The sequence below is a fragment of the Haliotis rufescens genome, unplaced genomic scaffold (genome assembly GCF_023055435.1).
Source record: "Haliotis rufescens isolate VD_foot unplaced genomic scaffold, xgHalRufe1.0.p SCAF_30, whole genome shotgun sequence".
NCBI classification, from domain to species: domain Eukaryota; kingdom Metazoa; phylum Mollusca; class Gastropoda; order Lepetellida; family Haliotidae; genus Haliotis; species Haliotis rufescens.
In genome coordinates, this window is record NW_025964002.1 from 1072450 (window position 1) to 1091304 (window position 18855).

General features: G+C 42.5%; 1 protein-coding gene across 1 annotated transcript in view; it reads left to right on the forward strand.

The window, feature by feature from the left end:
• LOC124152185 (GATA zinc finger domain-containing protein 14-like) overlaps positions 1-18168 on the forward strand; it is a 46405-nt gene extending 28237 nt beyond the window's left edge. The window contains exons 3-6 of the mRNA XM_046525025.2: positions 13267-13488; positions 15300-15420; positions 16550-17767; positions 17886-18168. Coding sequence (XP_046380981.2) covers positions 13267-13488; positions 15300-15420; positions 16550-17767; positions 17886-18168 — 1844 coding nt within the window. The remainder of the gene's footprint in view (positions 1-13266; positions 13489-15299; positions 15421-16549; positions 17768-17885) is intronic.
• Positions 18169-18855: the final 687 nt, after the last annotated feature.

The window sequence follows — 18855 nt, forward strand, 5'->3', positions numbered from 1 at the left end:
GCTGAAACACTGAATTATCAACGCTCGCTCACTTGCTAAATCACTCATTTATCAACGCTCGCTCACTTGCTCAAACACTCACTTATCAACGCTCGCTCACTTGCTCAATCACTCACTTATCAACGCTCGCTCACTTGCTCAAACACTCACTTATCAACGCTCGCTCACTCACTCATGTTTCAAATCTGGCTTCACACGCCCCCAATCACACACCACACATATACGTGTACACTACATTCATAACTATACCTGATCACACACCCCAATCACACACCAAACATATACGTGTACACACCATTCGTAGCTATACCTGATCACACGCCCCCAATCACACACCACACATATACGTGTACACTACATTCACAACTATACCTGGTCACACGCCCCCAATCACACACCACGCATATACGTGTACACTACATTCACAACTATACCTGATCACACACCCAATCACACACCACACATATACGTGTACAGTACATTCACAACTATACCTGATCACACACCCAATCACACACCACACATATACGTGTACACTACATTCACAACTATACCTGATCACACACCCAATCACACACCACGCATATACGTGTACACTACATTCACAACTATACCTGATCACACCCCCAATCACACACCACACATATACGTGTACACTACATTCACAACTATACCTGATCCCACGCCCCCAATCACACACCACACATATACGTGTACACTACATTCATAACTATACGAGATCACACACACCCAATCACACACCACACATATACGTGTATACTACATTCACAACTATACCTGATCACACACATCCAATCACACACCACACATATACGTGTACAGTACATTCACAACTATACCTGATCACACACATCCAATCACACACCACACATATACGTGTACAGTACATGCACAAATATACCTGATCACAAACCCCCAATCACACACCACACATATACGTGTACAGTACATTCACAACTATACCTGATCACAAACCCCCAATCACACACCACACATATACGTGTATACTACATTCACAACTATACCTGATCACAAACCCCCAATCACACACCACACATATACGTGTATACTACATTCACAACTATACCTGATCACACACATCCAATCACACACCACACATATACGTGTACAGTACATTCACAACTATACCTGATCACACACATCCAATCACACACCACACATATACGTGTACAGTACATTCACAACTATACCTGATCACACACCCAATCACACACCACACATATACGTGTACACTACATTCATAACTTTACCAGATCACACACACCCAATCACACACCACACACATACGTCTACACTACATTCACAACTATACCTGATCGAACACCCCCAATCACACACCACACATATACGTGTACACTACATTCACAACTATACCTGATCCAACACCCCCTATCACACACCACACATATACGTGTACACTACATTCACAACTATACCTGATCACACACATCCAATCACACACCACACATATACGTGTACAGTACATTCACAACTATACCTGATCACACACATCCAATCACACACCACACATATACGTGTACAGTACATTCACAACTATACCTGATCACACACATCCAATCACACACCACACATATACGTGTACAGTACATTCACAACTATACCTGATCACAAACCCCCAATCACACACCACACATATACGTGTACACTACATTCATAACTTTACCAGATCACACACACCCAATCACACACCACACATATACGTGTACACTACTTTCACAACTATACCTGATCCAACACCCCCAATCACACACCACACATATACGTGTACACTACATTCACAACTATACCTGATCCAACACCCCCAATCACACACCACACACATACGTGTACACTACATTCACAACTATACCTGATCCCACGCCCCCAATCACACACCACACATATACGTGTACACTACATTCATAACTATACCAGATCACACACACCCAATCACACACCACACATATACGTGTATACTACATTCACAACTATACCTGATCACACACATCCAATCACACACCACACATATACGTGTACACTACATTCACAACTATACCTGATCACACACATCCAATCACACACCACACATATACGTGTACAGTACATTCACAACTATACCTGATCACACACATCCAATCACACACCACACATATACGTGTACAGTACATTCACAACTATACCTGATCACAAACCACCAATCACAAACCACACATATACGTGTACACTACATTCATAACTATACCTGATCACACACCCCCAATCACACACCACACATATACGTGTACAGTACATTCACAACTATACCTGATCACAAACCCCCAATCACACACCACACATATACGTGTACACAACATTCATAACTATACCAGATCACACACACCCAATCACACACCACACATATACGTGTATACTACATTCACAACTATACCTGATCACACACATCCAATCACACACCACACATAAACGTGTACAGTGCATTCACAACTATACCTGATCACACACATCCAATCACACACAACACATATACGTGTACAGTACATTCACAACTATACCTGATCACAAACCCCCAATCACACACCACACATATACGTGTACACTACATTCATAACTATACCAGATCACACACACCCAATCACACACCACACATATACGTGTATACTACATTCACAACTATACCTGATCACACACATCCAATCACACACCACACATATACGTGTACACTACATTCACCACTATACCTGATCACACACATCCAATCACACACCACACATATACGTGTACAGTACATTCACAACTATACCTGATCACAAACCCCCTATCACAAACCACACATATACGTGTACACTACATTCATAACTATACCTGATCACACACCCCCAATCACACACCACACATATACGTGTACAGTACATTCACAACTATACCTGATCACACACCCAATCACACACCACACATATACGTGTATACTACATTCTCAACTATACCTGATCACACACATCCAATCACACACCACACATATACGTGTACAGTACATTCACAACTATACCTGATCACACACATCCAATCACACACCACACATATACGTGTACCGTACATTCACAACTATACCTGATCACACACCCAATCACAAACCACACATATACGTGTACACTACATTCATAAATATACCTGATCACACACCCCCAATCACACACCACACATATACGTGTACAGTACATTCACAACTATACCTGATCACACACCCAATCACACACCACGCATATACGTGTACACTACATTCACAACTATACCTGATCACACCCCCAATCACACACCACACATATACGTGTACACTACATTCACAACTATACCTGATCCCACGCCCCCAATCACACACCACACATATACGTGTACACTACATTCATAACTATACGAGATCACACACACCCAATCACACACCACACATATACGTGTATACTACATTCACAACTATACCTGATCACACACATCCAATCACACACCACACATATACGTGTACACTACATTCACAACTATACCTGATCACACACATCCAATCACACACCACACATATACGTGTACAGTACATGCACAAATATACCTGATCACAAACCCCCAATCACACACCACACATATACGTGTACAGTACATTCACAACTATACCTGATCACAAACCCCCAATCACACACCACACATATACGTGTATACTACATTGACAACTATACCTGATCACAAACCCCCAATCACACACCACACATATACGTGTATACTACATTCACAACTATACCTGATCACACACATCCAATCACACACCACACATATACGTGTACAGTACATTCACAACTATACCTGATCACACACATCCAATCACACACCACACATATACGTGTACAGTACATTCACAACTATACCTGATCACACACCCAATCACACACCACACATATACGTGTACACTACATTCATAACTTTACCAGATCACACACACCCAATCACACACCACACACATACGTCTACACTACATTCACAACTATACCTGATCGAACACCCCCAATCACACACCACACATATACGTGTACACTACATTCACAACTATACCTGATCCAACACCCCCTATCACACACCACACATATACGTGTACACTACATTCACAACTATACCTGATCACACACATCCAATCACACACCACACATATACGTGTACAGTACATTCACAACTATACCTGATCACACACATCCAATCACACACCACACATATACGTGTACAGTACATTCACAACTATACCTGATCACACACATCCAATCACACACCACACATATACGTGTACAGTACATTCACAACTATACCTGATCACAAACCCCCAATCACACACCACACATATACGTGTACACTACATTCATAACTTTACCAGATCACACACACCCAATCACACACCACACATATACGTGTACACTACTTTCACAACTATACCTGATCCAACACCCCCAATCACACACCACACATATACGTGTACACTACATTCACAACTATACCTGATCCAACACCCCCAATCACACACCACACACATACGTGTACACTACATTCACAACTATACCTGATCCCACGCCCCCAATCACACACCACACATATACGTGTACACTACATTCATAACTATACCAGATCACACACACCCAATCACACACCACACATATACGTGTATACTACATTCACAACTATACCTGATCACACACATCCAATCACACACCACACATATACGTGTACACTACATTCACAACTATACCTGATCACACACATCCAATCACACACCACACATATACGTGTACAGTACATTCACAACTATACCTGATCACACACATCCAATCACACACCACACATATACGTGTACAGTACATTCACAACTATACCTGATCACAAACCACCAATCACAAACCACACATATACGTGTACACTACATTCATAACTATACCTGATCACACACCCCCAATCACACACCACACATATACGTGTACAGTACATTCACAACTATACCTGATCACAAACCCCCAATCACACACCACACATATACGTGTACACAACATTCATAACTATACCAGATCACACACACCCAATCACACACCACACATATACGTGTATACTACATTCACAACTATACCTGATCACACACATCCAATCACACACCACACATAAACGTGTACAGTGCATTCACAACTATACCTGATCACACACATCCAATCACACACAACACATATACGTGTACAGTACATTCACAACTATACCTGATCACAAACCCCCAATCACACACCACACATATACGTGTACACTACATTCATAACTATACCAGATCACACACACCCAATCACACACCACACATATACGTGTATACTACATTCACAACTATACCTGATCACACACATCCAATCACACACCACACATATACGTGTACACTACATTCACAACTATACCTGATCACACACATCCAATCACACACCACACATATACGTGTACAGTACATTCACAACTATACCTGATCACAAACCCCCTATCACAAACCACACATATACGTGTACACTACATTCATAACTATACCTGATCACACACCCCCAATCACACACCACACATATACGTGTACAGTACATTCACAACTATACCTGATCACACACCCAATCACACACCACACATATACGTGTATACTACATTCTCAACTATACCTGATCACACACATCCAATCACACACCACACATATACGTGTACAGTACATTCACAACTATACCTGATCACACACATCCAATCACACACCACACATATACGTGTACCGTACATTCACAACTATACCTGATCACACACCCAATCACAAACCACACATATACGTGTACACTACATTCATAAATATACCTGATCACACACCCCCAATCACACACCACACATATACGTGTACAGTACATTCACAACTATACCTGATCACACACCCAATCACACACCACGCATATACGTGTACACTACATTCACAACTATACCTGATCACACCCCCAATCACACACCACACATATACGTGTACACTACATTCACAACTATACCTGATCCCACGCCCCCAATCACACACCACACATATACGTGTACACTACATTCATAACTATACGAGATCACACACACCCAATCACACACCACACATATACGTGTATACTACATTCACAACTATACCTGATCACACACATCCAATCACACACCACACATATACGTGTACACTACATTCACAACTATACCTGATCACACACATCCAATCACACACCACACATATACGTGTACAGTACATGCACAAATATACCTGATCACAAACCCCCAATCACACACCACACATATACGTGTACAGTACATTCACAACTATACCTGATCACAAACCCCCAATCACACACCACACATATACGTGTATACTACATTGACAACTATACCTGATCACAAACCCCCAATCACACACCACACATATACGTGTATACTACATTCACAACTATACCTGATCACACACATCCAATCACACACCACACATATACGTGTACAGTACATTCACAACTATACCTGATCACACACATCCAATCACACACCACACATATACGTGTACAGTACATTCACAACTATACCTGATCACACACCCAATCACACACCACACATATACGTGTACACTACATTCATAACTTTACCAGATCACACACACCCAATCACACACCACACATATATGTGCACACTACATTCATAACTATATCTGATCCAACACCCCCAATCACACACCACACATATACGTGTACACTGCATTCAGAACTATACCTTATCACACACACCCAACCACACACCACACACATACGTGTACACTAGATTCATAACTATACCTGATCACTCGCCCACAATCACACACCACACATATACGTGTACACTACATTCATAACTATACCTGATCACACGCCCCCAATCACACACCACACATATACGTGTGCACTACATTCACAACTATACCTGGTCACACGCCCCCAATCACACACCACGCATATACGTGTACACTACATTCACAACTATACCTGATCACACACCCAATCACACACCACGCATATACGTGTACAGTACATTCACAACTATACCTGATCACACACCCAATCACACACCACGCATATACGTGTACACTACATTCACAACTATACCTGATCACACACCCAATCACACACCACGCATATACGTGTACACTACATTCACAACTATACCTGATCACACCCCCAATCACACACCACACATATACGTGTACACTACATTCACAACTATACCTGATCCCACGCCCCAAATCACACACCACACATATACGTGTACACTACATTCATAACTATACCAGATCACACACTCCCAATCACACACCACACATATACGTGTATACTACATTCACAACTATACCTGATCACACACATCCAATCACACACCACACATATACGTGTACAGTACATTCACAACTATACCTGATCACACACATCCAATCACACACCACACATATACGTGTACAGTACATTCACAGATATACCTGATCACAAACCCCCAATCACACACCACACATATACGTGTACACTACATTCATAACTATACCAGATCACACACACCCAATCACACACCACACATATACGTTTATACTACATTCACAACGATACCTGATCAGACACATCCAATCACACACCACACATATACGTGTACAGTACATTCACAACTATACCTGATCACACACATCCAATCACACACCACACATATACGTGTACAGTACATTCACAACTATACCTGATCACAAACCCCCAATCACACACCACACATATACGTGTACACTACATTCATAACTATACCAGATCACACACACCCAATCACACACCACACATATACGTGTACACTACATTCACAACTATACCTGATCCAACACCCCCAATCACACACCACACATATACGTGTACACTACATTCACAACTATACCTGATCCAACACCCCCAATCACACACCACACACATACGTGTACAGTACATTCACAACTATACCTGATCCCACGCCCCCAAACACACACCACACATATACGTGTACACTACATTCATAACTATACCAGATCACACACACCCAATCACACACCACACATATACGTGTATACTACATTCACAACTATACCTGATCACACACATCCAATCACACACCACACATATACGTGTACAGTACATTCACAACTATACCTGATCACACACATCCAATCACACACCACACATATACGTGTACACTACATTCACAACTATACCTGATCCAACACCCCCAATCACACACCACACACATACGTGTACACTACATTCACAACTATACCTGATCCCACGCCCCCAAACACACACCACACATATACGTGTACACTACATTCATAACTATACCAGATCACACACACCCAATCACACACCACACATATACGTGTATACTACATTCACAACTATACCTGATCACACACATCCAATCACACACCACACATATACGTGTACAGTACATTCACAACTATACCTGATCACACACATCCAATCACACACCACACATATACGTGTACAGTACAAATTTACAACTATACCTGATCCAACATCCCCAATCACACACCACACATATACGTGTACACTACATTCATAACTATACCAGATCACACACACCCAATCACACACCACACATATACGTGTATACTACATTCACAACTATACCTGATCACACACATCCAATCACACACCACACATATACGTGTACAGTACATTCACAACTATACCTGATCACACACATCTAGTCACACACCACACATATACGTGTACAGTACATTCACAACTATACCTGATCACAAACCCCCAATCACACACCACACATATACGTGTACACTACATTCATAACTATACCAGATCACACACACCCAATCACACACCACACATATACGTGTATACTACATTCACAACTATACCTGATCACACACATCCAATCACACACCACACATATACGTGTACAGTACATTCACAACTATACCTGATCACACACATCCAATCACACACCACACATATACGTGTACAGTAGATTCACAACTATACCTGATCACAAACCCCCAATCACACACCACACATATACGTGTACACTACATTCATAACTATACCTGATCACACACCCCCAATCACACACCACACATATACGTGTACAGTACATTCACAACTATACCTGATCACACACCCATTCACACACCACACATATACGTGAACACTACATTCTCAACTATACCTGATCACACACCCAATCACACACCACACATATATGTGTACACAACATTCATAGCTTTACCTGATTACAAACCCCCAATCACACACCACACATATATGTGCACACTACATTCACAACTATATCTGATCCAACACCCCCAATCACACACCACACATATACGTGTACACTGCATTCAGAACTATACCTTATCACACACACCCAACCACACACCACACACATACGTGTACACTAGATTCATAACTATACCTGATCACTCGCCCACAATCACACACCACACATATACGTGTACACTACATTCATAACTATACCTGATCACACGCCCCCAATCACACACCACACATATACGTGTACACTACATTCACAACTATACCTGGTCACACGCCCCCAATCACACACCACGCATATACGTGTACACTACATTCACAACTATACCTGATCACACACCCAATCACACACCACGCATATACGTGTACACTACATTCAGAACTATACCTGATCACACACCCAATCACACACCACACATATACGTGTACACTACATTCACAACTATACCTGATCACACACCCAATCACACACCACGCATATACGTGTACACTACATTCACAACTATACCTGATCACACACCCAATCACACACCACACATATACGTGTATACTACATTCACAACTATACCTGATCCCACGCCCCCTATCACACACCACACATATACGTGTACACTACATTCATAACTATACCAGATCACACACACCCAATCACACACCACACATATACGTGTATACTACATTCACAACTATACCTGATCACACACATCCAATCACACACCACACATATACGTGTACACTACATTCACAACTATACCTGATCACACACATCCAATCACACACCACACATATACGTGTACAGTACATTCACAACTATACCTGATCACAAACCCCCAATCACACACCACACATATACGTGTACACTACATTCATAACTATACCAGATCACACACACCCAATCACACACCACACATATACGTGTATACTACATTCACAACTATACCTGATCACACACATCCAATCACACACCACACATATACGTGTACACTACATTCACAACTATACCTGATCACACACATCCAATCACACACCACACATATACGTGTACAGTACATTCACAACTATACCTGATCACAAACCCCCAATCACACACCACACATATACGTGTACACTACATTCATAACTATACCAGATCACACACACCCAATCACACACCACACATATACGTGTAGACTACATTCACAACTATACCTGATCCAACACCCCCAATCACACACCACACATATACGTGTACACTGCATTCACAACTATACCTGATCCAACACCCCCAATCACACACCACACAGATACGTGTACACTACATTCACAACTATACCTGATCCCACGCCCCCAATCACACACCACACATTTACGTGTACAGTACATTCATAACTATACCTGATCACAAACCCCCAATCACACACCAAACATATACGTGTACACTACATTCATAACTATACCAGATCACACACACCCAATCACACACCACACATATACGTGTATACTACATTCACAACTATACCTGATCACACACATCCAATCACACACCACACATATACGTGTACAGTACATTCACAACTATACCTGATCACACACATCCATTCACACACCACACATATACGTGTACAGTACATTCACAACTATACCTGATCACAAACCCCCAATCACAAACCACACATATACGTGTACACTACATTCATAACTATACCTGATCACACCCCCAATCACACACCACACATATACGTGTACAGTACATTCACAACTATACCTGATCACACACCCAATCACACACCACACATATACGTGAACACTACATTCTCCACTATACCTGATCACACACCCAATCACACACCACACATATACGTGTACACAACATTCATAGCTATACCTGATCACACACACCCAATCACACACCACACATATATGTGCACACTACATTCATAACTATATCTGATCCAACACCCCCAATCACACACCACACATATACGTGTACACTGCATTCAGAACTATACCTTATCACACACACCCAACCACACACCACACACATACGTGTACACTAGATTCATAACTATACCTGATCACTCGCCCACAATCACACACCACACATATACGTGTACACTACATTCATAACTATACCTGATCACACGCCCCCTATCACACACCACACATATACGTGTATACTACATTCATAACTATACCTGATCACACACCCCCAATCACACACCACACATATACGTGTACACTACATTCATAACTATACCTGATCACACACCCCCAATCACACACCACACATATACGTGTACAGTACATTCACAACTATACCTGATCACACACACCCAACCACACACCACTCATATACGTGTACATTACATTCACAACTATACCTGGTCACAAACCCCCAATCACACACCACGCATATACGTGTACACTACATTCACAACTATACCTGATCACACACCCAATCACACACCACGCATATACGTGTACACTACATTCAGAACTATACCTGATCACACACCCAATCACACACCACGCATATACGTGTACACTACATTCACAACTATACCTGATCACACACCCAATCACACACCACGCATATACGTGTACACTACATTCACAACTATACCTGATCACACACCCAATCACACACCACACATATACGTGTACACTACATTCACAACTATACCTGACCCAACACCCCAATCACACACCACACACATACGTGTACACTACATTCACAACTATACCTGATCACACCCCCAATCACACACCACACATATACGTGTACACTACATTCACAACTATACCTGACCCAACACCCCAATCACACACCACACACATACGTGTACACTAGATTCATAACTATACCTGATCACTCGCCCACAATCACACACCACACATATACGTGTACACTACATTCATAACTATACCTGATCACACGCCCCCTATCACACACCACACATATACGTGTATACTACATTCATAACTATACCTGATCACACACCCCCAATCACACACCACACATATACGTGTACACTACATTCATAACTATACCTGATCACACACCCCCAATCACACACCACACATATACGTGTACAGTACATTCACAACTATACCTGATCACACACACCCAACCACACACCACTCATATACGTGTACATTACATTCACAACTATACTTGGTCACAAACCCCCAATCACACACCACGCATATACGTGTACACTACATTCACAACTATACCTGATCACACACCCAATCACACACCACGCATATACGTGTACACTACATTCAGAACTATACCTGATCACACACCCAATCACACACCACGCATATACGTGTACACTACATTCACAACTATACCTGATCACACACCCAATCACACACCACGCATATACGTGTACACTACATTCACAACTATACCTGATCACACCCCCAATCACACACCACACATATACGTGTACACTACATTCACAACTATACCTGACCCAACACCCCAATCACACACCACACACATACGTGTACACTACATTCACAACTATACCTGATCACACCCCCAATCACACACCACACATATACGTGTACACTACATTCACAACTATACCTGACCCAACACCCCAATCACACACCACACATATACGTGTACACTACATTCACAACTATACCTGATCCCACGCCCCTAATCACACACCACACATATACGTGTACACTACATTCATAACTATACCTGATCACACACACCCAATCACACACGACACATAAATACGTGTACACTAGATTCACAACTATACCTGGTCACACACACCAAATCATACACCACACATATACGTGTACACTGCATTAACAAATATACCTGATCCCACAGCTCCCAATGTCGCCCGTAACAAGGAGGCCAAACAAGACACCACCCTTGGGAACAATGTGGCGTCCAATGCCGTGGATGACAATCTGAATCAGCGTATGAATGCAGGCGGGTGTTCCCACACAAGGCCTTCGCTGACATCCACGGTAACGTGGTGGCAGGTGGACTTGGGCGGCGTGTACAACATCACCACGGTGCAGATTTCCAACAGAAAGGATTGTTGTGGTGAGTGCATAGAAATTCAGTGATCTACATGGCGAGTACAAGTAGCTTCAATAGACCTGATATGGCCAGAACAGGTAGCTTCAATAGACCTGATATGTCGAGTACAGGTAGCTTCAAACAGACCTGATATGTCGAGTACAGGTAGCTTCAAACAGACCTGATATGTCGAGTACAGATAGCTTCAATAGACCTGATATGGCGAGTATAAGTAGCTTCAAACACACCTGATATGGCGAGTATAAGTAGCTTCTAACAGACCTGATATGGCGAATACAGGTAGCTTCAAACAGACCTGATATGGCGAGTATAAATAGTAACACAATCTATCGAAAAACCTTGGGGTAAAGAACATTATCTAAAGAAAACAACGTAACATGGGTAAAAAACACAATCTGATGAAACAGCGTAACCAAGGGAAACAACATAATGTATTGAAACAGCGTAACCAAGGGAAACAACATATCTAACTTCGAAACGTGACAAGAGTAAACTAAACAACACAATCTCATGAAGCAGCCTGACATGGGTAAGAAACACAATCTAACGAAAACATAACCTAGGGAACAACGTAATCTAATGAAACATTGAACTTGGTGTGACAACATAATCTAACAAACTAACGCAACATGGCTAAAGAACATAATCTAAGGAAACAACATAACCTGGGTAAACAACATAATCTAATGAAACAACATAAACAAGGGAAGCAACATAATGTAATGAAACAACGTAACCTAGGGAAACAACATAATGTAATGAAACAACGTAACCTGCGGAACAATATAATGTAATGAAACAACATAACCTAGGGAAACAACATAATGTAATGAAACAACGTAACCTGCGGAACAATATAATGTAATGAAACAACCTAACCTGCGGAACAATATAATGTAATGAAACAACGTAACCAAGGGAAACAATATAATGTAATGAAACAACGTAACCTGGAGAACAATATAATGTAATGAAACAACGTAACCAAGGGAAACAACATAATGTAATGAAACAACGTAACCTGGGGAACAATATAATCTAACGAAACAATGTAACCTTGGGAAACAACATTATCTTAAGAAACAACTTAACCTTGGGTAAACAACATAATCTAATGAAGAAACGTAACATGGTAAACAACATAATCTAACAAAACAACGTAACCTAGGGAAACAACATAACATATGGAAACAATACAGTCTAACGAAACAACATAACCTAGGGAACATACATAACCTAACGAAACAACGTAATCTAGGGAAACAATATAGCCTAACAAAACATCGTAACCTTGGGTAAACAACATAATCTAACGAAAAGCAACGTAACCTCAGGAAACAACATAATCTAATGAAATAACATAATCCAACGAAACAACGTAACCTTGGGTAAACAGCAAAATCTAATGAAACAGCATAACCTAGGGGAAACAACGTAACATATGGAAACAATACAGTCTAACGAAACAACATAACCTAATGAAACAACGTAATCTATGGAAACAACATAGCCTAACGAAACAACGTATCCTAGGGAAACAACATAATCTAATGAATTAATGTAACCTTGGGTGAACAATAAAATCTAACGAAACAACTTAACCTAGGTTTTAACACCGTAACATACGGAAACAAGATAATATAACGAAACAACCTAACCGAGGGGAAACAACGTAAAATACGGAGACACCATAATCTCACGAAACAACGTAACCTAGGGAACGAACATAATTTAACGAAACAACCTCACGGAAACAACATAATCTAATGGTTTGACAACGCTTCCTCCATCAGTGCTTCATGTGGTTGTTTCAGGATTTAGACTTGCAAACTTCAGTGTGACAGTGCACACCGTGGACCCTGAGACAAGCGACGCACACGACCTGTGTCTGTATCATCTAGGTCGCTTTGGAAACGGAACGACGAGGGATCTACGGTGTGACGAGCCTACAGTGGGACGTTACGTCAGGATCTCACAAGTCCGTCAGCCTTCACATCTACATCCTATTGAACTGTGCGACGTCGACATAAGAGGCCTACCTGTTCACGGTAAGTCGCTTGATAAATAGCGAGTAAATGCGCGGGTGTGCATACTTGAGTGCGTGCAAGCATGCGATATGATATTTAACTAGACATAGACCAACTTGGGCCGTCTCTCACCTTTGAATATTTTTTGCGGAACCCCTGATACGACAAAGGTTATGAGTGAGTGAGTGAGTGAGTTGGATTTAACGCCACTTTTAACAGTATTCCATTTACATCACGGCATGTCAGCTTAATGTGGGAGGAAAGCCCGAAGTGATGCAGGTCTCAGACGTTTACCACTTCGGTGAAACCCACGAGCACGGGTATGGTGCTGACAAACCTAGAAACATAATTGGGGCGAACCGGGATTCGAACCCACAATCATAGGTTTCTGGCGTGGCCAAGGGACGCAACTCTGCACAGCGAATCGCGGCGCCTTAGACGACTGGGCCACCCGTGCCCCCGACAAAGGTTATGAACGGAGCCGCTGCACGGTTGGTCTCAACAGTTTGGTCTGAAAGTGCTCTATGAAATTCGATCTGAATTTGTGACATATATTACCCAGCTGAGACCACCATGCCCCCGTTTATCCAGACTGACTTCTTTCTGTACATGATGTCTGAAATGTATTTGTTCATTTGTTCCCAGCCTCGGCAGCCATAGTGAGAGGGACATGTATTTAAATACCTCATCCCAAACTGAACACAAGAAGACATGATCTGTGTATAGTCCTTGCAATTTCTAAACTACTCACATAATTCTGATCGTATTGTAAAACATGGCGGCCATGACAGCCATATGTGCCCCGTTGTCTTTGTCCATGTGTCATTTTGTCAAATGTGGTCATTTTGGGGGGCATTTGGAATGATTGACACCATTTTATTTCTTATTGTAGTAATTTGTTATGCACATTTAGTGAGGATGTCTTCGTGTAGGAACAAAGAAACCGTCCTTATTACCTTTGTTACGTGGCCTTTAGACTATAATGTTGCAAATAGTCATTAACATGCCTACAGGTCTCCCTCTTCTATATATTGAAGTGACAACAGCAACCACGGAAATAACAACGACCGTAACACCAACATCAAGTGCAACAACCGCCACCGCAGAAATAACAACGACCGTAACACCAACATCAAGTGCAACAACCGCCACCGCAGAAATAACAACGACCATAACACCAACATCAAGTGCAACAACCGCCACCGCAGAAATAACAACGACCATAACACCAACATCAAGTGCAACAACCGCCACCGCAGAAATAACAACGGCCGTAACACCATTCTCAAGTGCAACAACCGCCACCGCAGAAATAACAACGACCATAACACCAACCTCAAGTGCAACAACCGCCATCACAGAAATAACAACGACCGTAACACCAACATCAAGTGCAACAACCGCCACCGCAGAAATAACAACGACCATAACACCAACATCAAGTGCAACAACCGCCACCGCAGAAATAACAACGACCGTCACACCATTCTCAAGTGCAACAACCGCCACCGCAGAAATAACAACTACCGTAACACCAACCTCAAGTGCAACAACCGCCATCACAGAAATAACAACGACCGTAACACCAACATCAAGTGCAACAACCGCCACCGCAGAAATAACAACGACCATAACACCAACATCAAGTGCAACAACCGCCACCGCAGAAATAACAATGACCATAACACCAACATCAAGTGCAACAACCGCCACCGCAGAAATAACAACGGCCGTAACACCATTCTCAAGTGCAACAACCGCCACCGCAGAAATAACAACTACCGTAACACCAACCTCAAGTGCAACAACCGCCATCACAGAAATAACAACGACCGTAACACCAACATCAAGTGCAACAACCGCCACCGCAGAAATAACAACGACCATAACACCAACATCAAGTGCAACAACCGCCACCGCAGAAATAACAACGACCATAACACCAACATCAAGTGCAACAACCGCCACCGCAGAAATAACAACGGCCGTAACACCATTCTCAAGTGCAACAACCGCCACCGCAGAAATAACAACTACCGTAACACCAACATCAAGTGCAACAACCGCCACCGCAGAAATAACAACGACCGTTACACCAACATCAAGTGCAACAACCGCCACCGCAGAAATAACAACGACCGTAACACCAACATCAAGTGCAACAACCGCCACCGCAGAAATAACAACGGCCGTAGGACCAACAACAGCGTCTACAACTGTGGGCGTGGTTGCAAGCGACACAACACCTACTACTGGTAAGACATCGACGCCTGCATCATCTACTATCACCACGGTGACACCGTCATCTATAACAGCAACCACACACAAGACCACACAAACGACCACTTCGTACAACCCTTTCCCAAAGCGCAGGGTAGTGGAGAAGTGTACGTGCAGATGCAAGGACCCGTCCCGCCCCTCGGACACCAAGCAAGTGATGGAAGCGGCCCAGGCGATACAGAAGGAGCTGAAAGTCGAGACAAAGACCTTAAGAAAGTCTGTCCAGAAGAAGACGAGCGCTGAGGACAAGCGGTCTTCCTCCACCAACATGGGCTATCTGGCCATATCTCTCATGTGTGTTGTGTTCGGAGCAATGGTCCTCCCAGACGTGGCGAGTCTGGTCACAGCCGTATACAACACTATACGGGGAGCGTGATACCGCGGCACACAGCCTGGTCAGTCCCAGACATATACAGCACTCCATCCAGGTGACCTGTGGCGTCGTAATCACGCATTCTCAGATTATTTCACATCAATCAAAAAGAGTATATCAAACGTTGTTTCAACAAATGGTAAAACAGTTGTTTGTAATGCATTCGGAGCACACTAGTCACAAGAAAACATTTTGAAAACGGACTGCCTCTTATCTGGGTGGCACTTTAAATCTATTTGTTAATGCCACCGTTCCGACCAATCGTTCCTGGGCTGGAGTGGTCCAGGGCGCCCAGCCCGGCGTCCAAAGCGGCGTCGATCATCGACATTAGGTGTTTTCGGCAACAATATTCTGACCTGTGTCACGTATACGTTCAGCACCTTGCAGACGTCGCTAGATCCATGCTGTTTCCTCCTTAATGATTAATTGTGTTTAAAAGGTGGCATTGAGTGTTTGGTTAAACACCAATATGCGTCTGCTCACAACCGAGTCTAAGTGACAATGTTAAATCTGTCATACTACCTACCCCCTGCACGTGCTGCCCGAGGTCACGTGCTTCATGACTGTAACAGTGTTGTGTTTCGGAGCTTGATTTCTTCGGAAATGTCCTTGCCACGTATAGCACTGACTTTCATCGCCAGACATTGGTGTATTTTCCTGTAATTTTACCTCAAAACAAAATACCCTCTA